Raw genomic sequence first — 24,703 nt, forward strand, 5'->3', positions numbered from 1 at the left:
ACAGAATTTACAGCTGTAATTTGGTGTCTGGAACAGAATGAGAAAAGATTGTGACAGACACACACTTGTGCCTCTGATTTAGCTTTTTAACTCTTAATTTTTGCTAACTCTTGAAGTAGTAGCTAAATAAGACTTCATGACTTGGAGTTATGACTTTTCTAGCACCTGAGGTGCTACCTCGAAACACCTGCATGTACCTGTATATTTGTTCTCTTACTCTTTTGATAATATGTTCTGAAAATGTGATGTAGACAAAAAAAATCTAATCACATCTGAAGGAGAGTATTCTTTTCAGAACAGCATCCAAAGATAATACAGAGATGCTTGTATATTTTAACAGGTATGTTCATTTAAATACAGATGTTTTCATTCTACTACTTCAAATAATTTCCCTTAATTCAGTGAATTCTTTTTGAGTAGAAACTCTTTTTTCTCTTTACAAAAGATGCCAAAATAAGGTGCTTGTTAAAAATCCTTAGTACTATGAATGATGCAAAGTTTAATCAACACACATTGTAGTAGTGATTAAAAACTGATTTCTGTCTTTTTGTACATGGAAAGGTAATGGATATGCTCCATGCCATGGGACCAGAGACTGTGGTGATCACAAGCTCAGATCTACAAGCACCTCTAGGAAACGACTACCTAATTGCTCTGGGAAGCCACAGAAAAAGTAAGTCACAAACTCCTTCATTAAACTGTGGGGGTTTTTTAACCTGTTCTGTGCTTTCAGTTACCTTTTGAGAAGTAGTTTCACCACATGCATCTGTAGTCCATGGAGGGCAGTTATAGTGAACAACTAAGTGAACTACTTCTCCTACAGTAATATTAGAGAGCAGTAATTCCCTTGGCTCGCTGTGGGAAGACAAGCTGGGAGCTGAGCATGATCATAGAAAAGGAGAGCACTGCCCTCACCAACAGGGCACAACCCCACAGTGTCTGAATAAGATGAGCAGAACCGGGATGGTGATGGCGGACAGGTCCCATTGACAGTCCAGTGATCATCGGAGCAAAGGGAGACAAACCAGGTCCGAGATTAATTGGAAAATCAAATCAGTAAGTCAAGACAGGAGGGCTCTACACAGGTATACCTACAACATAGCTCAGGCAAGGATGCTTGTGCCTGGGCCTGAGCTTTTGTGCAGCTGCTGGGCAAGTGGGCAGAGGGTACTTAGGTGGAGGGTGTCCTAGGTGAAGTTGATCAGGGTTGTTAAAGCCCCTAGTAATGGCTCTAACAAGTAGTAGTAATATTAAACAGGAATTTTGAACGTTCTGAATGCTTCTATGAAAATTACACTGCCTTGTTAGTGGATTGTTCCTTCCTGATAGGTTGTTAAATGTCCTTCTTATTTATATCCCCTTCTATACTGTCATGAAGATGCACTGTGTGTATGGACTTGATGTTTTTACCCATGAAGGGCATAGTTACGTGGGATGGTATATGATCTCTTTTTGTCGTTCATGTAAGGGATTTAAATGTATCACATTCTGGACTGCTGAGAGACTGGAGAAGTGTTGATATTTAAAACAGATCCCAGTAAGCATCAGTCAGTGGGTCTTAGCACTCAGTATATGACAGGTCTGGAATCAGTCTGGTCATTTCAATGGTGGTTACAATATGGAACATGGATCACATACTCTCTGCTGATGTCTACAGCTGTTCTTGTGCCTCCACACAACCTGCAGATACTCCAGATTATGGTTTGGAATACCTCATCTAGGATTCAGCCCTTTCCATAAATATGTGGTTTCCTGAGCAAGCTGCTGCTGCTGTCTAAATGAAAATAGGTGGCTCTCTACATGAAAATAAAGGTGCTAGCTACCTGTTCCCTCTTAAGTGAAGTATGTACATTATATAAGTTGTAAAAGCTATCCCAACTTGGCAAAGTTTTGAAAGGTAGCATTTTCTAGAAGAGCTGGTACGAAGTTTACAGTAATCCTTAGCATCTTTACATTGCAGACAACAAAGGAATTCAAATCTAGTAACCACTTTTAAATTATAGTCAATGCTGTTGTATTAATTTCTGGGTCTGTTACTTAACTGTCTGTTTTATTGTAGCTAAAGCAGATGGTACCAAGATGACACAAAGAATTCGAGTGGAGTCTCCTAAAGTGGATGCTGTCTTTGTTGGAACAGGAGACTTGTTCGCTGCTATGCTTTTGGCATGGACACATAAGCATCCAAACAATTTGAAGGTTGTGAGAGAAGTTATTTATGTCTCTGCTAGCTTAGACTTTTTATTATTCCTTTATTGCTTTTAATCTATGACATTATTTAAAGATGCAGTTCTGTTTGACAAATAAGATGCTCTTCTCAAGAGAGAGAGACTGCATGCGTGTATGTAATTACATTTTTTACCCTCACTTCATCATAAGCACTGAAATCAATTTATTGGATATGTTATTCTGTTTCTTTCCCTTTAAGCACATAAAGTCCTTACAGGTGTGTGATTTCTAATACCTGTTTTGGAAGAAGTAAGAGTCTAAATTTTTTTCTCCAAACTCTGCATTACGTGGTTGTCATCCTGTTTGTGACTGCTCAGTCATGTTTGCCTCTTAATAGCAGTGTTTTTGAAATAATAATATTAACTAGGCAGCTGGAATTTTACTAAAACCTGAATATGTTATGTTAATGCAGGTAGCATGTGAAAAGACTGTGTCAGCCATGCAGCATGTTCTGCAAAGGACCATTAAGAGTGCAAAAGGTAATTAATTCGTATCTTGTTCCCTTGTTCCGTCCGGATTGACATCAGAAGAAACATTTAAAGATATTTCTGGGTTTCCTCTCAGTGTAGAAGCAGACAGAGGATTTACAGAATGAGAGCTTCACAGTCTTGTTCCGCACTGTGTCCTTCAAGTTTTTTGATTTTTGACAACACCTGACTGAAGATGTCACTGTTCAGCTTGTAGTGGGATTGCAGTCACGATGACTGCAATTGCCTGCTTTGCGAAACAGTGGTGGAAGAACTTGAGGAAATGCTGAGTTTGATGTGCAAGAGAGCTTCTGTTTTAAGTGTAGCTCGCTTACTTTCCCTTGGAGTGCATGTGTTTAGTATTGAGAAGGGATTATCAACTAATAATAAACTGTCTGTTTGCTGTGTTGGCCATGTGAGAAATGATTTTTTTAATTTTTTTTTTTTATTTTTTTTCCTTGTATTCTCTCCCCTTGGAGTTCCCATGCCTTTCAATTCCTAAAGAGGTCCAGATCTGTTGGTTCTCGGAGCATGGCTGTATCACTTTCTAATTAATGGCAGAGCTGTGTTTCTTTCCTGGAGAGTGGTACAAAACAGGGGTGATACGAAATCACAGTGTTGACCTGGATCTTGCACCTTAGAAGCTAAGGGGTAGTAAGGGAGACTGGGGAGGTGAGGAGGGTAAAAAAAATAGTGGGGTAACAACAGCATAGTTTGTTCTGTTTTTATACTGCTATCTTTAATAGCATTCTGATGTACTGAATGACATGCTGATGTACTCTTTCTAGCACAAGCTGGAGAAGGAAACAAACCAAACTCAGCCCAGCTGGAACTGAGAATGGTCCAAAGCAAAAAGGACATAGAAAACCCGGAGATCATAGTGAAAGCCACCGTGTTATAAAGGTTGTATGTCTCCAATAACGCACAATGTATTGATGTCCTCATTTCTTTCCTGTAAATTGTAATATTTGCCTTAGATCTGTGACAGAAATCTGACTTTCATGAAATAGTGCCCAGCATAGGCAGATATCCACTTTCAAACATATGTGCTGGCCTTGCTCAGTTTTAAAAACAAGTTGGTGTGCATTGAAGCATATTGCCGGGCATCAAAATGGCTGTCAAATTCACGTGGTCTGTGTAATTACCCAGGGCAAGAGAGTACAATGTTCACAATGTTCCTGCCTTGCCAAAGACTTTAGATGTGAATTTGCTAATGGAATGCTTGACTGACTGGAAAATATTTTTCAAGATGGCATCCAGTGCCATGGAGCTGGCTCCACGCTCCCTTTTCCTGGAGGTATCTGGTTACCTACTCTGGTATTCAGTATCTCAGCTGCTATGAAACTAAGCAGGGTTAAAACTACACACAAAGTTCTGATTGTGTGTAGGAGTACTTTGAAGATGTTTGACATTTAAGTTCTCTGAAGTGACCTTGAGGAGTCATCCACATTACTGATAACTGCTCCTGTTTCTTGTCTATGAAGAGCTGCACAGTTTCAGTTTTTGCAGGTACTGGCTGCTTATTTCTGATGTCTGTGGGCACCCACATGATTTTCTTCCAAAAGCTGCTCCAGAAACATCTTCATTAATATGAATTCAGTAGCACTGATTAGAAGTTTGTAGTTCTGCCTCTGAGGCCAGGTTTGATTCTTTGTTTATTTTTAACTAAGGACAAACATTCTGTAAGGACAAAAGACAAAGCAGCTCTTGCCTTGAAAGCTGGCTACCCTAGTTTGTTCTTCATGGGCAGATGCATTTACAAACTACCTAGGGCACTTCCATTTAACAGTAGTGAGCAGTATGGGCAGGCTTACCAATGAAGCAATGTTGTAAAAGTAGTATTTGTAATTTACGAAACCTTATTAAACTATATATATTTACCAAATGCATGAAGCATACAACATTAATTTGTTCATAATGTCTCTGCAGCCTACACTGATTAGAGATGACAGAAATGCATTATTATTAATGCATCTTTATTTCAAAATTCTGCTTCATAAGGTTTCAAAATTGAATTCTTAGTAATTTCAGCATCCTATACATCACAGGCACATACTACACCAGTAGGGCAGATATGCTGACAGTACTGACCACTTGTACTTCCATATGATTTCTGTATGAAACAGAGGTTCTTGCTTTTCCCAAGATGAGGTCTAGTGTGATGTTAAAACCAAATTCAGTTGATGAGTTTTATTTGTTTAAGATGTATAAGGAGATTAGAATTGCATTTCTATTTCCAGTGACATGAAGCAAATTTGTGTTAGTGGAAAGGGCTAAATTTTCTTTGATAACTTGAGTATGCTTAGGAAACTCACTCTTGAGTGTCTCCAAGATAACTTTTCCTGTATCTTCCTCATCACACCTGCCTAACAGATAGTGTCACCTGCATAGCTTGGGAGTCCCCAGAAGAGCTGGTTTGGAGATTGCTTTGGCCACTGAAGTCTTCATTTATCCAACCATTTTTGAGGATTTTCTGCCATTGTAAAAGTTAATTGGTTTCACCAAGTAGAAGAGTAATTTATCCTTAAGGTGAATTTTTGGCTGAATAGATTTTTTTTTTTATAGAGTAAGATTTCATAATTAATAATAATTTTTGAAATCCCCCATATTTTTCATTTCATGAAGCAAATGAAATTTAAGAGATGAGCACGTTTTGCAGTAAATGTAAGAGGCAAACTGTAGGCTTTCAGTCGCAACAATGAATAATAACTTTTTTCTCTCATGCATTTGACATTAAAAAAAACAATAAAATTTGTATGTTGTGAGACTTTTAAGGAGGGTGGAAACCCCAACAGAAACGGCCTACAGAATGTGACTCTACTGCCACAGGTTTTAGTAATCACTGCCATAAAATAACTTTCTAGCAATAATAATTTCAGGGATGTGAACAGTTGCTAAAATTATCAGTCAGTAATAGAGATGAGCTCATGGCTGATAGCCAACATGGAAAAAGACATGAACTGTCTTGACAGTGTGTATAAATATCTTATGGGAAGAAGTGAAGAAGAAGGAGCCAGGCTCTTCTCGCTGGTGCCCAGCGAAAGAGTAAGAGGCAACGGGCACAAACTGAAATACAGGAAATTACATTTAAACATTAAAAAAATATAAATCACTGTGAGGATGAGGGAACACTGGCACAGGTTGCCCAGAGAGCTTGTAGTGTCTCCACCCTTGGAAATACTCAAAACCTGACTGAACATGGCCCGGAGCAGCGTGCTGTACTTGACCTCGCTTGTGCAGTGGGACTGGACTAGATGATCTCCAGAGATCACTTCCAGCCTCAACCATTCTGTGATTATGTGAAGTACAACAAATTGCCTTTCTTTGCGGTAGTGTATTTTTAAATTATTGCAAATATTTTTTTTCTTCCTGAGACACAAACTTCCAGACATGCTAGGAGATAGCTCAGCATTAATAATTTGCCCCTTTTTAGGTAAGCTGCTTTTTGCTTGGGCAGTTGTGCTAGGAATGCAATTGCCTTTTTTGATAGTTGAATTCAGCAAAGGTACTTAAATATTGTTGCTGGTGATGCATTCCAGCAGTTGAACACAAAAGGATTTTAACTGTTTATAACATTGATTAAAGAAGTCTTGCACGCCATATTCCAAACATAACTGTGAGTTTATTTATCTTTTAAAATGAGACTTACTTCATGTGGAAGCATATAATCCCTACCATACTCTTGGGAAGAAGGGATCAATATACTGAATTTCCCTGTCTGTACATATCATGGTTGATTTTGTGGCATTATGCTTGACACCCTTACCCGCCTGGAATGTGTGACCCAGGAAGTGGATCCTGCTGCACTGTTTTCCTATGGTCAGAGCTGTGAATTGCCCACCACTCCCTGTATTAACTTCATTGCCAGTCACGTAACACAGACTGGCTTGGGAGTTGCATGGGGCCAAATTGAGGGCCATATGGTGACCATCCCTGCTCTAGTGCAGTGCAAAATGTAGATTTCCAGTTCTTCACATCAGCGGATCAACAGGAGAGAGAAGCTCAAAATTGGCTTTTTAATTTTTTTTGTAAGAAGCAATTAGTAATCACTGTCAAAGAAACCTTTCCTGTTGTGAGCAGGTACTACAGAAAGCCCTTTTAGCAAGTGTGAGAAGGCGCAATTTTTCTTGCCACTAGAAAAGTAGACTTTCACAAGGGAAGTGAGAGAAAGGCAAGGGCTGGCTTTCTCTGAAATGAAGAAGCTTGGGATTTAGGGAACCTAAAGTTACCTTGCAAACAATGTTTTATCTGTAAACCATAATGAACTGTCATCTTGACATAAAAATCTGTTTGTTGGAGCAGCTTCTACCTTTCAGGTGTGGTCTTTTCCCACTGTGGATCAGTTCAGTAATTCACACCTTCCCTAGAAACTGTGACATATCCATATTAAGGAAAAAAAAAAGATACTAATGTGCTCAATTTGCAAATGTTCTTATTTTGAAGTAGCTCGATTCTGTAGCAATGGGCTGATAGCTTCTTCTGCTTAAGTCTCTGGGAGTTGCTCATGTGATACCTGTTTTAAACTCTCACTGACCTGATCTAAATTAGGTTGGGTTTATGTCTTCAGTGAAGAATAAGGCCTAACATCTCTTGACAGGAAAAAACAACAGAAATTATCTGTAAATATATTCTGTAGCTAACGTTCTGTAGTCACAACAGGCTAACAGGTATTTTTAAATGTCAAGATACACATACTTAGGTGTATTTTTATTTGTTCAGAGTTACACAGCACTTTTTCATACTGTTTGCAGAACAAAATTCAAAGACTCAGCATGGTCCTGTCCAATCTTTTATTCCTTCCTGTCCATCCGCATATAATATCTGTATCTATTTCTGAGTTCCTACCTGGTGCAGTTGGAAGGTGTCTCAATAATAGACAGCAGCTCACTATTTAAGGGCTTGGAGGGGACTTACCAAGGTCATCTGATCCACTGGCAGATCCCTAGATAAATAAGAATGGTTAGACTAAACTAGTTCAGGTCCAAACTGATTACAGAAGAACAAGCACTTTAGTCCAGAGAGTTCAATCAATAACTAATGGATAATCTTCCATGACCGTGCTAACAGCATGAAAGGTGTCTGCAGCCCACCAGTCCAGCATTCACCAGTTAGGGACTGCTGACTTCACTGCCACACATACTCCCACGCGTACATGTAAAGTTAGCAGCGAAAGATTCTTCTAATGCATACACGTACACATGGGAGTGGTGAATGCTTTTTGTTTGTGTCCAGTCGACTTCCCCACCCTTCTTTCACCCACTGGAAGTAATTTGTGTTGGATCTGTTTTTTCTGGAATGAACTTTGCAGTGTATCTGGTCAGCCATTTTGATTACTCCCAAGTGCATTCACTTGTGGAGCCATCATGCAAGAGAGACCAAAAGTTGTTTACAAAAGATCTACTCTATTCTGGGCCTGTATGCTTAAAATTCCCACATACCTCTTTGGAAGATGTGCATAAAGACATTGTGCTACAATCAGTGCTATTCACACTCTATATAGACATTTAAGAAATCTGCTATATAAATTGTTAATGTTTTGTTTGCTGATTTTTCTCATAAATGGAAGAAATCTATAGTCAATGTGTTATCCAGAAGAATCAGAGGACCAAGGTTTCCAGCTACTCGTACTGCCTTTTTGATTATCTTAACTGTGTCCTGATTGGATGGTGTTAATTTGTTGTCCAAGACTGTTACGGTGATTGTATTGATTTATTTTATTTTAAAATATGTGGCAAGGAAGATTGTAATAAAAGCATCTACATTTAATATACAGTGCACACACAAAGTGTGAGATCCTATTTTTGCATATGTGAATAATTTCAGAATTAAACAGAACAAGAACAGTTTGATAGTCTTGCTGAATAAAGTGGATGTAATTAAAGGTCTCCTTACTTATATCCTAGTATAGAGAAAGGGTACTTAATGAAGGAGCACACATTTGAGTGCTGTAATCATCTCATTGTAAGACAGCAGCTATGAGGAAGTGAGGAACATCCTTCTTGTCTTAGTTGTTGGTTTGTTGGATTTTTTAAGAAATTTCATGGGAAGACAACTGCTGGAGTTCTGCACCAGTGCTTTTGTATGCCTCTTACTTGCACGTGTAGGATTTCTGTGTTGTGCTCTTTATTCCTACATACAAGGTGAGAAGAGGGGCTTGGAACACGAACCGTAACTCATTTTTAGGTCTGTTTCTTATGCAGTGCTTAGCTGCACTCTCCTTCATGGAATTTTTTGTCTTACTGCGTAAGTTAGAGCTTACAAGGCTATACATTAGGAAACAATTGTTCCTGCATATCAGAACAAGTACTTCTGTCAGCACTTTATAGTGTCTTCTGCTAGGGCAGTGTTTTGCATGAGGAAGAGAGCAGGTATCTAGTTTAATGAGAGCGCTGGGTATCGGTGAAGGTGCTACCTCATTATGCTTACACCCACTGGAGAAGTTTGGCTTATATTTTTACTAAAGCAAACCACCTCTCCTGCATAAAGGCCCTTGCCTGTTTAAAGTGTATTCTAGAAGCTGAGAAGTGTTTCAAATTTTGGTCACTCTTCAAACAAAATTATTTCTTCATAAATCAAAACGCAACCGTTTTTGCATGTCATTGCAGCTGTACTGGCTCATAGACTAGTCATTCATCTCCTATTAGAATCACAGGATAAGGTTATTTGTGAAGGATAGTTGCTTCTAGTGAGATCCTACTGCTAAACAGTTTTGTAGCTTTCTAAAACATGTCCATTGAAGACACATACCCAACAATGGAAACTAAGGTTTGAGATGTTCAATCCCAGCCAATAACTCTTCTCTTTCAAATAATGAGTAAACCAGCAAGTTTATACATGCATGCAGGAGCAGATTTCAGGTAGATCGATGAGGTTCAATCAGAAACTGGAGGAGTGTGTCCTAGGCACCCAGCGAAGAGCATTGAATGCAGAATGGAAGGGAGCTGCTATTATCAGCGTGCTTTTTCAGGAGAGCCTAAGCTAGGTTCTCACATTTTCCAGAAGGAAACAAAGTGGTTTGGCTTTCAACTGTCTAGGAAAGCTCTCATGAGCTTTACCAGGAAAACCAGTACTGGATGGCAGAAATAGCACTACCAGCCAGCAGTCTGGTGGTGTCACTGCTGCAGCAGCAATGAACCTGGAGGCAAATGTGATGCTCCCAAGGCTGCTCTTAAATAAGAACACATTCCTAACTTGGTGCCTCCGCAGTGCAAATAATACTAATAAATCCACGATTTGCAAAGCAGTGAATAAGGCAGCACATTATTCAGACAGAGAAAACCAGCAACATGAGAAGGCTGTGCCATATGTTACCACTGAAATCACGTGTACTCCTTACCTATTGCCCTGTGGTTGCATTGCTATTTAGAAAAATCTGTGTGTAGAAGACTGTAATACATGTACTCTGTGTGTGTGTGTATGTCTGCTGAAGCTTTTATTTCCAGTGTGGTGGGGGTGGGAAACAGAATTTGGGGGCTGGCTGAGTAGGCCTTCAGGATGTGAGCAGAAGGTCTTAAAAGAATTATATTTTTATAGATTGTACTTAAGCTTTGGATCCCAGCCACATGTAGCCTTTTCTTTCAGAAAAGTAAAATGACTTGGAGAGAGAGTCAGGTGGCTGTAATACAGTAGGGATAGAACAACCCCAGCAGCCCTGGACAAACTGAATAACTGAATAAAAGATGCCTTTTTAAGTAATATTTTTCTAGTGCTAAATTGTTAAAGAAGTATTTATGAGCAGACTTTCTATGTACTTTGTGTGGTGCTTTGTACTGACCACGTAGACCTGTTACATGTTTACACATCTTAATGATCGTCTTTGAGGTGTATGTAGTAATTTCATGACGTTTAAGACAGAAAACCAATGCAGTTCTGTGTAGTAGCAAATGATTTAATTTCTGATGAAACTGTAGGCTTTTGCAGTGTTTGTGTATTTTTCTGGTTGGCAGTTACAAGTTGTATTCTTTCTGCAGTAAGGCTTGTATGCTTGATTGTAGAGAGGGGTAATAGGATGGTAGATACCATTGTTTAAAAAGAAAACCCTAAATATTGCTACCTTATCCATTATAAAATCAGGTGAGTTTTGTGGCATAAGCCTGAAATTTAGATTTTGCACTAGAATAAAATATCAAATACATCTAGGGCAGGCTAAAAGTATGTGATGAGGGATTTGTTTATTTAATTAAGTAAGACTTGGGGACCTTACAAGTGCTTGATAGCAACATATAAATGGACAGGCCAAGAGACTGGAACAAAACTTGGGTTTTCCCTCAAGAGTTCCCGAGCTCTGGATATGTTAAAAAGAAAGTTCTGCTTTGCTGAGTTAGCGAGAAAAATAGCATTGAGATTAATAATGCATTGTGGAGATGAGAGGCTATGGAAGGGAACAGCCATGCTTTGCATGCTTTGCTGTGCCTGGCTTTTCCTCCCCTGGGAGTCTGTGGGTGCAGTGTATCTGTGGTGGTAGCAGTGACTTGTTGCCTGCAGCTTCCTTTGGGGAAATTTGGAAGAGTAATTGAGCAAGTGGGAGATGAGTTCTCTGTGAAGTTGTTGGGCTGTTTATGTCGAAGTGCTGTGCTAAAGCTCTGGTTTAGGACAGCTCTGCGCTTTAAAGTGTGTGATGAGCAGCACACCGCTTTTCTGGTGGCAGTGTAAGGTGGTAGGGTATTCAGTCTCCCTGTTGTAGGAACCTAGCTTAGCCATGTAGTTTGCCTACACTTCATTTGTAGGCCGTGGAGTATGAGACTCTAAAAGTGAGCTATTCAGATGATTTAGGCTTGGCTCTTGTTCTTTGGAAAAGAAAGGTAGAGAACTACTGGCTGCTACGATAGATTTGACCTGTTCACCTCAGCTACACCATAAAACCCTGCCCTGCCCTGCCCTAGCCTTCCTTTCCCATCACTTGTGCTTTCCCTGGTACTTGCCTGTCCCATAACGAGTGAAGAGAAGGAGCTAAGACCAATGGGAAATTTATCGAGCCACCTTCCACCTCCCACCGCCCCGAAGTTTTCATCTGCTCTAGTTCCCCACCTCATTCCGGGAACACTTGTGCTGCTGCTAGGGAGTGGTTGGGAATGTGCAGATAGATAGACAAATGAGGGAGCATGGGTTGCCTCTTTTCCTGGCAGTGAGATGCTGGATAAGCAGAACTTAATGGCAAAGCTGCACTGGGAGTGGTAAAAGAAGTCTTTGTCAGATGAGTACTTGCAAAAAGAGCTGCAGGCTTAATAATCAGAGTTTGGTGTTCTCAATCCAGCCCATCCCTTGTATTGCAAAAACATTATGGTACTGAAACAGTTTGTGTGACTGTTCTTAATGATCTCTACGATGCTCGTGCAGAGTGGAAAATAGCACAGAATAAAGCAGTTAGCTCACTAGGGAACTTAGTAGGAAGATCCAGGTGGAGAAAGCTTCAAATCCACTTTCAAAGCACTTTTATGGTGTCAGAATTGTCCAGGTCTAGCTCTTTTCCTTCCTGGACCCTTTAAGTAAGGATGAAATCACGTAAGTAAATAAATAAGGAATTTAAGTGGCATTAGTATTTCTTTTTTGCCTACAGATTTTTAAATCTTGCCATACTGAAGGTCTCTAGTTCATAAGGTTTTTTCAGAAGAGCCATTGCCAAGTGATGTTATAGGGCCAGTCACAGCTGGCTCGGAGCACAGCAGCTTCAAACAAAAGTCCTTGTTGGATACCACCTGCAGACAGGTACTCCTGTCCTGTGGCCTATATTTAGTACAGCATGTGTTCACGTGCCTAGTATGTGCTGTACGTGAATGTAAGCCTTGCTAGGGAAGAAAACCGCAGGGCTTGTTGCTGGAGACGCAATGCTGGATGGAAACACTGGAGAATTTAGCAGCATCCAGTGATCTTGCCCTTTGCTGTTAGTGATTGTTTGTGTAATACGTCCCCTTCACAATTGTTTTCTTTCTGGAAGATGGGAGGGGACAGCCTCTATGCTGTTTTGATATGCTTTTAGCTGGCTGAATGGGGAATACAAATCCAGACTGATAAAATGGAGGGGGGGGATAGCCGTGAATCTGCCCAAGATCCAAGTGAGTAAATCTTGAGATTTGTCTCTACTTCAGAAAGAATTCAGTATTGACCAAATGGGTGCCATGTCTTCAATGGGGTAGCATCTGGAAGAGGCCAATATTTAGGGTTTTTGCCCAAAGCACATTTAGTCCTGCTCTGCTGTTTAGTGAAAACACCCAGTGCAGATGCCACCAGAGCCTCATCTCGTGGAATAACGCTGTCATAAAGAGTGTGGGTTTCTTGTGAAAGTCTTGACCTCTTCTTATGAAAATAACACACAACTCAGTATTTTCATGGTGCATAAGTGAAATGTAATTAATTTTTTTTTCAATAAAATACCATTTCTTTTCTTAAATGATAGTTTCTTGGGTTTTTTTTTTCTTCCTTGATGATATGTCTCTTTCCTCAGTTAAGTGGAAGTTCCCAGGGATGGTAACTGTAGAATCCATGTGCTGGCATTTGCCGCCCTCTCACAAATCCCTCCTGTAAGTTACCTGGAGCTGAGCCTTGTGCCTGTTCTGCTGTGTGTTACCTCTCCTATGCTTGCCGTCCACCTCAGGGAAGCAGATGAGGTGCTTCCACTTTCCCCTGCAGCCGGCCGCCTGGCCACAGCTTTCCTCCCAGGAATCCCATACGAGAAAATCTCACTCCCTGAGGCAGTGCCTTGCTATTAGTAGCCAACTGCCCCCGAGTTCCTGCAGATCTGGGCAATTTCAAATGATTATTGTGAAGAATGCCTAAAACCCAGAAGGAAAGTATTTAATCCTCCTTGCCCTGGAGTATTTCAAAACCCCAGCGTCAGGAATAAGGACAGGTAAAACATGCTGAATCCCTCTGGGAATCTGAGGTATTTAAGTAGCCTCTGCAGTTACTGAAGTTTCACTGGGTGTAAATGCTGTAAAGAACGGCCAGTAAATCTCAGTCCAGCGTCAGAAGGGGACTAGGCTGACAGCTGCTGCTGGGTTAGGTCTCCTGAAGAGCAGGCCAAAAAGAGAGGCATGACAACAGGAACACGTCTTCTTGATCATCTCCTAATTTATTGGCATTTTTGCGGTCGCTGTCACACTGTTCGCAGAGGTCTCCGCTGCGAGTCTCCTTGCATCCAAATCTCCCAAAGGCCACTGGTTGTGCTGAACGCCTGGAAGCCAGCTGTTCTGCAGTCCTTCCCGCATGCAGAGACACTGCTACTGAAGAGCCTAATCCTAACTTCTGCAGGAAACAACCCCTAGCTACCTTATCTGTGTCTACCAAAATGGTCCTTAAGTCCTAGACATCCAAGCGCCCTCTTGGAGGCGCTGCCCTCTCCCACGGCTGCGTGCAGCCCTGTCACGAAGTTGTTCTCGGGAAGCGCTTGGAGAATGCCCAGAAGGTCAGCGCCGTCCCCTCCCTCCTCTAAGACGCCGACCGGAGGGCGCGCTGGACGCGGCGTCTGCCTGCGCTCTGCCTTGCCGGGCCGTTCCTCCTCTTTGCCCCCGCGTCTGTTCCGCAGTGCCGAAGCTCCGCTGCTGGCTGCCGCTGCCAGCGGCCGCTCTCCACTTCCTGAGCAGCCGCAAGAGCCCCAACAGCGTGAGCAGGGCTTCGGTAGCGTAGCACAAGTCGCAGTGCTGCCAGAGAGCGAGGAGCAAAACTTGGGGGAGCCCGCGCGGCTCCTGCCTCTCCTGCTCCAGCCTCTCCTGCTCCAGCCTCTCCTGCTCCAGCCTCTCCTGCTCCAGCCTCTCCTGCTCCTGCTCCACCTGCTGCTGCAGCCACATCATCTGCTGCCTCTGCTCCGTCAGCTCCGCCTCACGCTGCCGCAGGAGGGCTTGTGTGCTGAGGTCTGGCCGGTCATTAACCCTCAGCGTGTACTGCAGGATGCTCAGCACGGTCAGGATGCGGGCGATGCCCAGAGCCATGGTCTGCGGGAGGAAGGAGAGGAGGGGTAAAGGCAAAGCCCTCAGCAGGGCTGGCCGGGAGGGAGATGGTGGCTGGCACAGCGGGGCAGGAGATGCAGGGGCCCAGCGACGGCTGTGACAGGGCACGAGGGAGCTGGCAAGGGGAAGCAAGGGGAAAGCTGCTGAGCGCTGCACCGTGGGGGCACGTCCTCACAGCCCCTCGTGCACTCCTGATGGCTGCCAGCCCCGGCCGGGCCCCTCTGCGCCCAGCCCTGAAGGCAGCATTATTCCTGCCCGAGGAGCTCCCTGCGGTGCCTGCACCCTCGCCCCGGCCTTTGAGAGCCCTCGGTGGCCCGGCCCTTGTGCCCCGGCCCTCATCCAGCCCTGCCTTCCCCCCGCCCGCCTCACTCACCGCTCTCCCGAGCTATACTGCAGTGGCAGCGCTGCTGCCGCTGGCACCTGATGGCACCCCTCTATGCCGTCGTAGGCGCCACAGCTCCATGGCAACACCCCAGCCGGACGGCCACGGCCAACGCCTGGCTCTCCGGCCCCTGCAGCGGGCAAAGCACAACCTCGCCGTGGCAGGACAGAGCTCCCAGGGCCCCTAAGCCTCCCTTTAAGAAAAAGCAGCCGGGGTGGCACAAGGGCGTCCCTGGCCTGCACAGGGAGCTCCACGCCCGACTGGGCCCTGCAGTTGGCCTCCTGTCTCCCCCCATGGCACCCACAGCAGCAGCATTGAGGAGCCTGTGGGCAGGAGCTGTTGATCGCACTTTCCCACCTGTGCATGTAGCATGCACACTCCGGCCACTCCAAGCTCTGCTGGAGAATTACATAGCAGCGTTGCACCCAGAGGCTTGTGACAGCCCAGCCCGATGCCAAATCAGGTGGCTGTTTATCAGAAGAGTTACGGAGGCTTACCTAGTAAAGGTCTCATGACAGCTGTCTCTGATGAGGAAGAAAAGCAAAGAGCAACTAAGGACCAAGCAGATCCTTTCCCCTGGGGAGCAACCTGCTGAGCCTCAGGGTTGGGCTCCCAGTCCTGGCTCCCCTCACAGCTGCTGCAGCTGCTGCAGCAGCCTAGAGGAAGCAGCCTTTGGTAGGGACAGAGCAGAGCAAGTTCTGCCCCTGCCTCCCCGAGGGTTTTGCTGCTCGTCACCCCTGCAAACCGCTTATTGCGTTGGTGCTCTTTCAGACAACAGAGCTGCGGTGTTGCACGTACCCCCTCACCCGCAGCATCAGTAGAAGCATTCAGGAGTTGATAATGTTGTCCTCGTGGGCGCTCAGGTCCTGGTAGGCACTGCCCGTTCTTATGGCCGCTTGCAGCCCTCTGATAAATGGGTTCTAGGCAGCCCGGGTAAAGGTGTAACTGCAACGAGTCTGGCATGAAGAGCTCGCCCCATGCAGTCAGGCGTAGGAGCGGTCGTCTCCTGTAGCTCTCTCCTGTTTCCCTGATGGTTTTCAGCTCCATAGGGGTCCCTCCCATACCAACAGTTGCCTAAAGCTCTGAATTTGTTTTGAACAACTCCCTGGTATTGCTGTCCACATTTCTGAGATCTGTGCTGTACCTACAGATGGTGTCAGGTCTGCAGCTCTTTCCCATTTCAAGTCTCTTAGTTTGTATTGTTCTTGCTGATCCATGGGGCTTGAAGTGCTGCGAGCCTTAAGAGTCAGCCTCCCGGAGCTTTCTGGCACCCTGAATGTCACTCACAGGCTTTGAAGAAAGAAGCCTGTGGCAACCCAAGCAAAGGCAGCCCAGCGGTCTGTGCTTGCACACCTGCAGGCTGGTGTGAGTTGTGCATGCTGCCCTCCCCGAGCTCTTCTTTAGCAATGGAACAGCTACCTACCTCCTGCCACTGCTCGTAAATCCTGATGCCTCTCTCGCCTGGTTCTTGCAGGTGTAACTGGGGGGAATGATGATAGTGACAGATCACTTTGACACCCCAGAGACTGTTTGACCCTAAATTCATTCAAAGTACGTTCAACTCTACCCCATTATACCAGCTTTCGGGTATACTTTAAAGACCTACACCCGCTAGTGATCATTTTGCTCAAGAGCTCATTTATTAGAGGAACTTGCTTGGGAGTACTGTTATGGAGAGAAAAGAACAGCTTTTAATCAGGGCTGCTCATTAGCAGCAGCAATCAGCCTGGCAGGTAGCTGGGCCACTGCTCTGCCTCTTGATGCATGTGCTTGTTAACAGAAAAATTCAGAGGCTGATACGACGTTTGACTCCACAACTCGTTAAAGTTGTAAAGTAGGTATGCTTTTATTCAGCACTGAGGTGCATGGGGATAGCTCCTCCAAAGGATGCACACCGCAGTGTCGTTTCCCTCTACATTTATCCTCTCAAGTTACATGCCTGCACATATTCATGACCTATGCCCGCTTCGTATTATGAGCTAAAACGTCCTTTGCGCATGCACAGTGCCCCCCCCCCCCCTTCCCCTCCCGTGGTCATGGGCGTTTGTCTCAGGATGAAGTAAATGAGCCTTCCTCCTGTGAGTGGGGGTCTTCAAGATGAAGTAAACGAGTCTTCCTCTTCTTCAGCTTTTCACCTTTGGCACAGTTGGACGCCCCAGGAGTCACACAATTAGCTAAAACCAACCATATCTGTAATTCTTCTGTTAACTAGCAAAGATTTAGAACAGGGTGACCTTCCTGCAAAATTTATTGCAGGATGAGCTGGGAAGGAGTATCCCAAGCTAGCAGATGTTTGGGAGGCTCTGTCTTTGAACTAGCTGATAAGTAGAAGGGTGGTGTGAAATGTTATACTGAAGAAGACTAGTGTGAAACAATTGACTCATGTTTAGTGGGGCCCCGAAATTTCACAGACTTAGAACATAGCTTTCTTTCTACAACTTAAGTTAAGCTTTAAAGTACTTTAACTCTGTATTTTCCAGGCACTAGCGTTTCTTATATCAAGCCCCCTGTATCAGTCCCCCCTTTTCTATAAAGTGAGTAAATTCTTTTACTATTCTATGATTATTATTTATGACAGAGCTATCCATGTTCCTTCTATGGATTTATGAAATAGTTTCGATATATATTGTATTACACAAGGTACAATCATTAAAATGAGTAGTATTATCACTTAAGATTAGAAGGCTTTGTTTAAGTATGTCCCTGAACCATGCAGTAGTTCCTAGGCTATTTAGCCATTTATCCAATCCGCCTCCAACAATCCTAAGCTCTTGCATATTTTCCTGCAGTTCTCGCAGCTTAGCATGAATTGATTCAGAATGGTCAGATAAGTTCATGCAGCACATACCTTTGAAATCCTCACATCCATGCCCATGGGCTAATAATAAGGAATTCCTGGCCATGCCTGGTCTCCACATATCAAGAAATATTCTGGGGTTAGAGCTTTGGGTATTTTATCATTGTATTGTAACACTGGAGATGATCCTGAGCAGTAAGCGGTTATATTATGATACCGTGTCTTCCCGCTAGTTACCTTAGTCTCAGGGATTTTGTTGACCATGTACTAAAAGTTATGCAGCTCTGATTGGTTCTGTCAGATCCCAGGAGTTGCAGTTCTTGCATCGGGATAGTGGAATGGTTTAAGTTTATTATTATTCCACCCATTTGGGCTGATGCAATTGTCCAAGTGGTTTCTCGAGCCCTCTTGACCATTTCAGTCACCATGGTAAAATTTAGAATCGAGTCATTCCTTACCTATCCCTGAAAATCAAAGGGGCTTGGTATACCAATTAAGCACGTTTGAAAAGGATTTCCCACCCGTGCCAAGGTCAGACGGAAATCAGTAACCCCAGTCTTGTTTGCCCATGTGAGCCAGATATTCGTGTTCGACCCTAGTATTGATGTTTCTTTTTCTATGCCTCGGACCATGGTATAGATATAATTGGGTCAAGCTTATCCAGGTAGTAAGTGATACCCGGACGTACGTTCTGATTACAATTGTAACATTGTGTTAACATCCATGGAACACTCTACCTGTCGTGAGTTAGTTTTAGTTTCAGTCCATTACTACCGCTTGATGTGATTTTCCAGGGAGCCTTTGGAGCCTTCTTGACTCGAGTATGATGAATCCAGGCGTTTTGTTCTCTAATTTTGATAGCTGTGAAAGCTGTGAGTAGTACTTGGAACGGCCCTTTCCACCTTGGTTCGAGATCTTCTTCCCCTGTGGGTCTGAAAGATTTTATATACACATAGTCTCCAGGTTGTATATTATGTACGGGACTATCCGGTCCTCTGCTTCGAGTTCCAGCTACATGTTTTTCAATTTTTCTGAGTTGTTTTCCTAACTCTATTATATAGTTATTCCTAGTTTCTTCTGCCACTTGGGGAGACGTTCCTTGTTGGACCCCATATGGTCTTCCCTGCAGAATTTCGAAAGGACTCAACCCTTCTCGAGTTCTTGGTTTAGTTTGAATTCTCAACAGAGGTAATGGAAGTGCCTGGGGCCAAGGTAGACTGGCCTCCTGACCCAATTTCACAATTTGTTGTTTAATTAAATGGTTCATTTTGTCCACCTGAGCACTTGACTGAGGGTGGTAGGGAGTATGAGGTTGCCAATCGATACCTAAATGTTTGTTAATTTGTTGTACCGCATTTGAAATAAAATGTGGTCCTCTGTCTGAAGATACAGTGGCTGGAACTCCGTATCGTGGTATTATTTCCTGTAACAATACCTTCGTTACCTCCCGGGCCTTTGCACTTCGAGTTGGAAAGGCTTCTGGCCAACCTGAAAAGGTGTCTGCTAGGACTAACAAATGTCTATACCCTCCTTTTCTTGGCAGTTCCGTGAGGTCAATCTGCCCTTGTTGGCCTGGTCCGTTACCTCTTCCAATTTGGCCTATTTTAAGTTTGGGAGTATTTTGGGGTGTTGTTTGAAGGCAAAGGTCACATTGTTGAGTTACTTGTTGAATGGTAGCCTACAAATTTCTAACCATGATTTTGTTTAGTACTTATTTATGTAAGGCATCCACTGCCCAATGTGTTTTCTGATGCTCATTTCTTGCTAGGGCCCATAACAAAGAGGAGGGGACAATTATTTTCCCTTGCGGTGTGTGAGCCCACCCCTCCTTATTTAGTATTCCATCCTGATCTGTAATTAATTTTTGATCTTCCTTATTATAATTTGGCTTACCCTCCGAAGGAATGTTCCCATCAGAAATTAGGGCTCCTTCAATAATTACCTCTCCTTTTGCTGCTTCTTTTGCCTCTCTATCCGCCAGCTCATTTCCTTCTTCCTGCTTCGAGCTCACCCTCTGGTGTGCCTTAATGTGCATAATTGCTACCTTTTCAGGTAGTTGGACTGCTTCCAGCAATCTCACCACCTCTTGTGCATGTTTGATGTTTTTTCCTTGCGAATTCAACAGTCCTCTTTCTTTCCAGATGGCTCCATGTGCATGCACAACTCCAAACACATACCTTCAGTCTGTATAGATGTTTATATTTTTTCCCTTTGCTAGTTCTAGAGCTCTAGTTAGTGCGATCAGTTCCGCCTTTTGTGCGGAAGTGTTTGCTGGTAGTGGTCCAGATTCTATTACTCCTCTGCAAGTGGTGATCGCATATCCAGCATGTCGTTTCCCACTGATGACATAGCCGCTTCCATCAGTAAACCAGGTTTCTGCGTTGTCCAAAGGGGTATCTTTCAGGTCTGGACGGCTGGAGTACGTGTCCTCAATGGTTTTCAGACAATCGTGATGTATAGGTTCTCCTTCATTTCCGTTGAGGAAAGAAGCTGGATCGACACTGTGAGTTGTTACTATTTCTATATCATCTTGTTCCACCATGATGGCTTGATATCTCAGGAACCTCTGATGGGAAAGCCAATGTCTGCCTTTTACTTCCAGTACTGCAGACACTGTATGGGACACTAGCACTGTTATTTTCTGGCCCAGGGTGAATTTGCGTGCTTCTTGGATATTCAGCACGACTGCCGCCGCGGCTCTAAGGCACCCAGGCCAGCCTTTAGCCGTAGAGTCCAATTGGTTAGAAAAATAAGCAACTGCTCACCAATATGGGCCCAAGTCCTGAGCTAGTGTTCCCAAGGCAATCCCTTGTTTCTCGTGAGAAAACAAAAAGAATGGTTTACTCATGTCTGGAAGTCCTAGGGCCAGAGCCGACATGAGAGCATTCTTTAGTTGGTTGAAGGCTTGAGTAGCCTCTTTTGTCCACTGAAGATCTCTGCTTCCATCAGCAAGGAGTGCATATAGAGGCTTTACGTGCAACCCATAGTTGTAAATCCACAGCCTACACCATCCTGTCATTCCCAGGAAGGTTCGTAGTTCTTTTATTGTCTGAGGCTTTGGGGTCTGGCATATTGCCTCTTTACGGCTCCGTCCCAAAGTTCGCTGTCAAGCACTTATCTCATAGCCCAAGTAAATTACTTTTTGTTTCGCTATTTGGGCCTTTTTCTTGGACACTCTGTATCCCTGAAGTCCCCAGGAATTTAAAAGGCTTACCGTCCAGGCCACACAAGCTGCTTCTATCTGGGTAGTGATTCAGATGTCATCTATGTACTGCAATAGTTTTCCTTCTTCAGGTGGGGTCTCCCAGGATTCTAAATCTTTTGCAAACAGGGTGGGACTATTTTTGAATCCATGAGGCAGCACCATCCATGTGAGATGAGTTCTGCATCCACTCCTAGGGTTTTCCCATTCAAATGCAAAGATTTTCTGGCTGGCTTCATGGAGAGGGAGGCAAAAGAAGGCATCTTTCAAATCTAAAACTGATGCGCGGATAGACTCCACAACTCGTTAAAGTTGTAAAGTAGGCATGCCTTTATTCAGCTGAGGCGCATGGGGGATTGCTTCTCCAAACTCATGCGCACGTCAGTGTCGTGTTCCCTCTACATTTGTACATGTTCATGAGGTTACACAATACGCCTATACAGATTAATGATCTATCCCCGCTTCGTATTATAATGAGGTAAAAAAGTTCTTTGCGCTTGCGCAGTCCTGGTGGTCGTGGGCGAGGGTCTCAGGATGCAGTAAGTGAGTCTTCCTCGAGGCTAAACTTTTCACCCTTGGTCCTCACGCATGCTCCTTAGGAGCCTGGATGAGTCTGGTCAATGTCCAAATTGTGAAGCTGGTCTTTACTGGAACTAAGTAACTGTTTTTTCCTTATCAGGCGGTTATGTTCTGGTACTGCATGGTAAGGCACGACAGGTATTTGCTGAGCGATATATCTGTTGAGCAAGCCATGTAACTTAAGCAATACCCCCTTATACAACCCCCCTGTACAATTTACCTAACCCCCTTGTACAACCCTCCTGTACAATAGTCTATATCAATTCCCCCCTTTTCTATAAAATAAGTAAATTCTTTTACTTCTTATCTTTGAAAAATAGTTATTTGGAAGATATATAATGTAATATAATATAAAAGAGATATATAAAAGATATATAGTTATTTGAGAGATACCCATGTTCCATCTAGAGACTTAGAAAACAACGTTGATATGTATCGCACTAAGCATGGTATAATCATCAGGATCAGAAGAATTACCACCAGGATCCAAATTCGTTGAAATGCTTTCCAACTCTTGCCCTGGTGATATGGATAAGAAATAAAAGATAAAGGGGAGTACACGTTCTGGGAAAGGAAATGTAAACCCATAACAATAGGTAATAAAAGGGTTCTTGGTAGCAGCACACTAAAGGCATGTAACTAATAAGAAGAAAATTTTCAAACATGTCAGAAAGAGAAGGTGGCTGGCAGAAACTCGATATAGCTGATAAACGATCAAAGTGTAAAAGAAAGGCAAAGCAAGAGCAGGAAAGCCAAACAGATTATTTGCGTTGGTGTTTGCTACAGTGTAGGAGTGCCAAACTATTAACCGTGGCGAATAACCCACCGCTTAAATTAGTTTTGCTTGAATTAGCTTCAAGGTTAGAGGAAGTGACAACATGTGATGCCCACTTCTGAAAAGGTTCCTAGAAGAACTCAAGGAACTACATACTCAAAAATCCGATTTTCATTCGAGGGGCATTTGTGAGAAGCATTACGAAGAAAAGAATTGGTAGACATACGGAGAAATATAAAATAATGGAGAAGAGTCAGCACAGCTTGTAAACCATGGCTCATAAATCTGTTGTTAGGCTTTTTTTGCAAGAATCAGCATGCACGTAGATGAAGAGTATGTGCTGTACGTGAACGTAAGCCTTGCTAGGGAAGAAAACTGCAGGGCTTGTTGCTGGAGACGCAATGCTGGATGGAAACACTGGAGAATTTAGCAGCATCCAGTGATCTTGCCCTTTGCTGTTAGTGATTGTTTGTGTAATACGTCCCCTTCAGTATTGTTTTCTTTCTGGAAGATGGGAGGGGACAGCCTCTATGCTGTTTTGATATGCTTTTAGCTGGCTGAATGCGAAACACAAGTCCAGACTGATAAAATGGAGGGGGGGGATAGCTGTGAATTTGCCCAAGATCCAAGTGAGTAAATCTTGAGATTTGTCTCTACTTCAGAAAGAATTCAGTATTGACCAAATGGGTGCCATGTCTTCAATGGGGTAGAATCTGGAAGAGGCCAATATTTAGGGGTTTTGCCCAAAGCACATTTAGTCCTGCTCTGCTGTTTAGTGGAAACACCCAGTGCAGATGCCACCAGAGCCTCATCTCGTGGAATAACGCTGTCATAAAGAGTGTGGTTTTCTTCCTGACAGCTGCTGCTGGGTTAGGTCTCCTGAAGAGCAGGCCAAAAAGAGAGGCATGACAACAGGAACACGTCTTCTTGATCATCTCCTAATTTATTGGCATTTTTGCGGTCGCTGTCACACTGTTGGCAGAGGTCTCCGCTGCGAGTCTCCTTGCATCCAAATCTCCCAAAGGCCACTGGTTGTGCTGAACGCCTGGAAGCCAGCTGTTCTGCAGTCCTTCCCGCATGCAGAGACACTGCTACTGAAGAGCCTAATCCTAACTTCTGCAGGAAACAACCCCTAGCTACCTTATCTGTGTCTACCAAAATGGTCCTTAAGTCCTACGCATCCAAGCGCCCTCTTGGAGGCGCTGCCCTCTCCCACGGCTGCGTGCAGCCCTGTCACGAAGTTGTTCTCGGGAAGCGCTTGGAGAATGCCCAGAAGGTCAGCGCCGTCCCCTCCCTCCTCTAAGACGCCGACCGGAGGGCGCGCTGGACGCGGCGTCTGCCTGCGCTCTGCCTTGCCGGGCCGTTCCTCCTCTTTGCCCCCGCGTCTGTTCCGCAGTGCCGAAGCTCCGCTGCTGGCTGCCGCTGCCAGCGGCCGCTCTCCACTTCCTGAGCAGCCGCAAGAGCCCCAACAGCGTGAGCAGGGCTTCGGTAGCGTAGCACAAGTCGCAGTGCTGCCAGAGAGCGAGGAGCAAAACTTGGGGGAGCCCGCGCGGCTCCTGCCTCTCCTGCTCCAGCCTCTCCTGCTCCAGCCTCTCCTGCTCCAGCCTCTCCTGCTCCTGCTCCACCTGCTGCTGCAGCCACATCATCTGCTGCCTCTGCTCCGTCAGCTCCGCCTCACGCTGCCGCAGGAGGGCTTGTGTGCTGAGGTCTGGCCGGTCATTAACCCTCAGCGTGTACTGCAGGATGCTCAGCACGGTCAGGATGCGGGCGATGCCCAGAGCCATGGTCTGCGGGAGGAAGGAGAGGAGGGGTAAAGGCAAAGCCCTCAGCAGGGCTGGCCGGGAGGGAGATGGTGGCTGGCACAGCGGGGCAGGAGATGCAGGGGCCCAGCGACGGCTGTGACAGGGCACGAGGGAGCTGGCAAGGGGAAGCAAGGGGAAAGCTGCTGAGCGCTGCACCGTGGGGGCACGTCCTCACAGCCCCTCGTGCACTCCTGATGGCTGCCAGCCTCGGCCGGGCCCCTCTGCGCCCAGCCCTGAAGGCAGCATTATTCCTGCCCGAGGAGCTCCCTGCGGTGCCTGCACCCTCGCCCCGGCCTTTGAGAGCCCTCGGTGGCCCGGCCCTCGTGCCCCGGCCCTCATCCAGCCCTGCCTTCCCCCCGCCCGCCTCACTCACCGCTCTCCCGAGCTATACTGCAGTGGCAGCGCTGCTGCCGCTGGCACCTGATGGCACCCCTCTATGCCGTCGTAGGCGCCACAGCTCCATGGCAACACCCCAGCCGGACGGCCACGGCCAACGCCTGGCTCTCCGGCCCCTGCAGCGGGCAAAGCACA

At 44.7% G+C, this 24,703-nt stretch overlaps 1 protein-coding gene across 1 annotated transcript in view; it reads left to right on the forward strand.

Annotated features, from left to right (window-relative positions):
• The window catches only part of PDXK (pyridoxal kinase), a 48,027-nt gene extending 44,388 nt beyond the window's left edge, over positions 1-3,639 (forward strand). The window contains exons 8-11 of the mRNA XM_080613258.1: positions 562-673; positions 2,060-2,196; positions 2,639-2,705; positions 3,482-3,639. Of these exons, the coding sequence (XP_080469384.1) occupies positions 562-673; positions 2,060-2,196; positions 2,639-2,705; positions 3,482-3,594 (429 nt within the window). The 3' untranslated portion in view covers positions 3,595-3,639. The remainder of the gene's footprint in view (positions 1-561; positions 674-2,059; positions 2,197-2,638; positions 2,706-3,481) is intronic.
• The last annotated feature ends 21,064 nt before the right edge of the window (positions 3,640-24,703 follow it).

This window comes from Psittacula echo (assembly GCF_963264785.1).
Source record: "Psittacula echo genome assembly, chromosome: 3".
Classification (NCBI taxonomy): Eukaryota; Metazoa; Chordata; class Aves; order Psittaciformes; family Psittacidae; genus Psittacula; species Psittacula echo.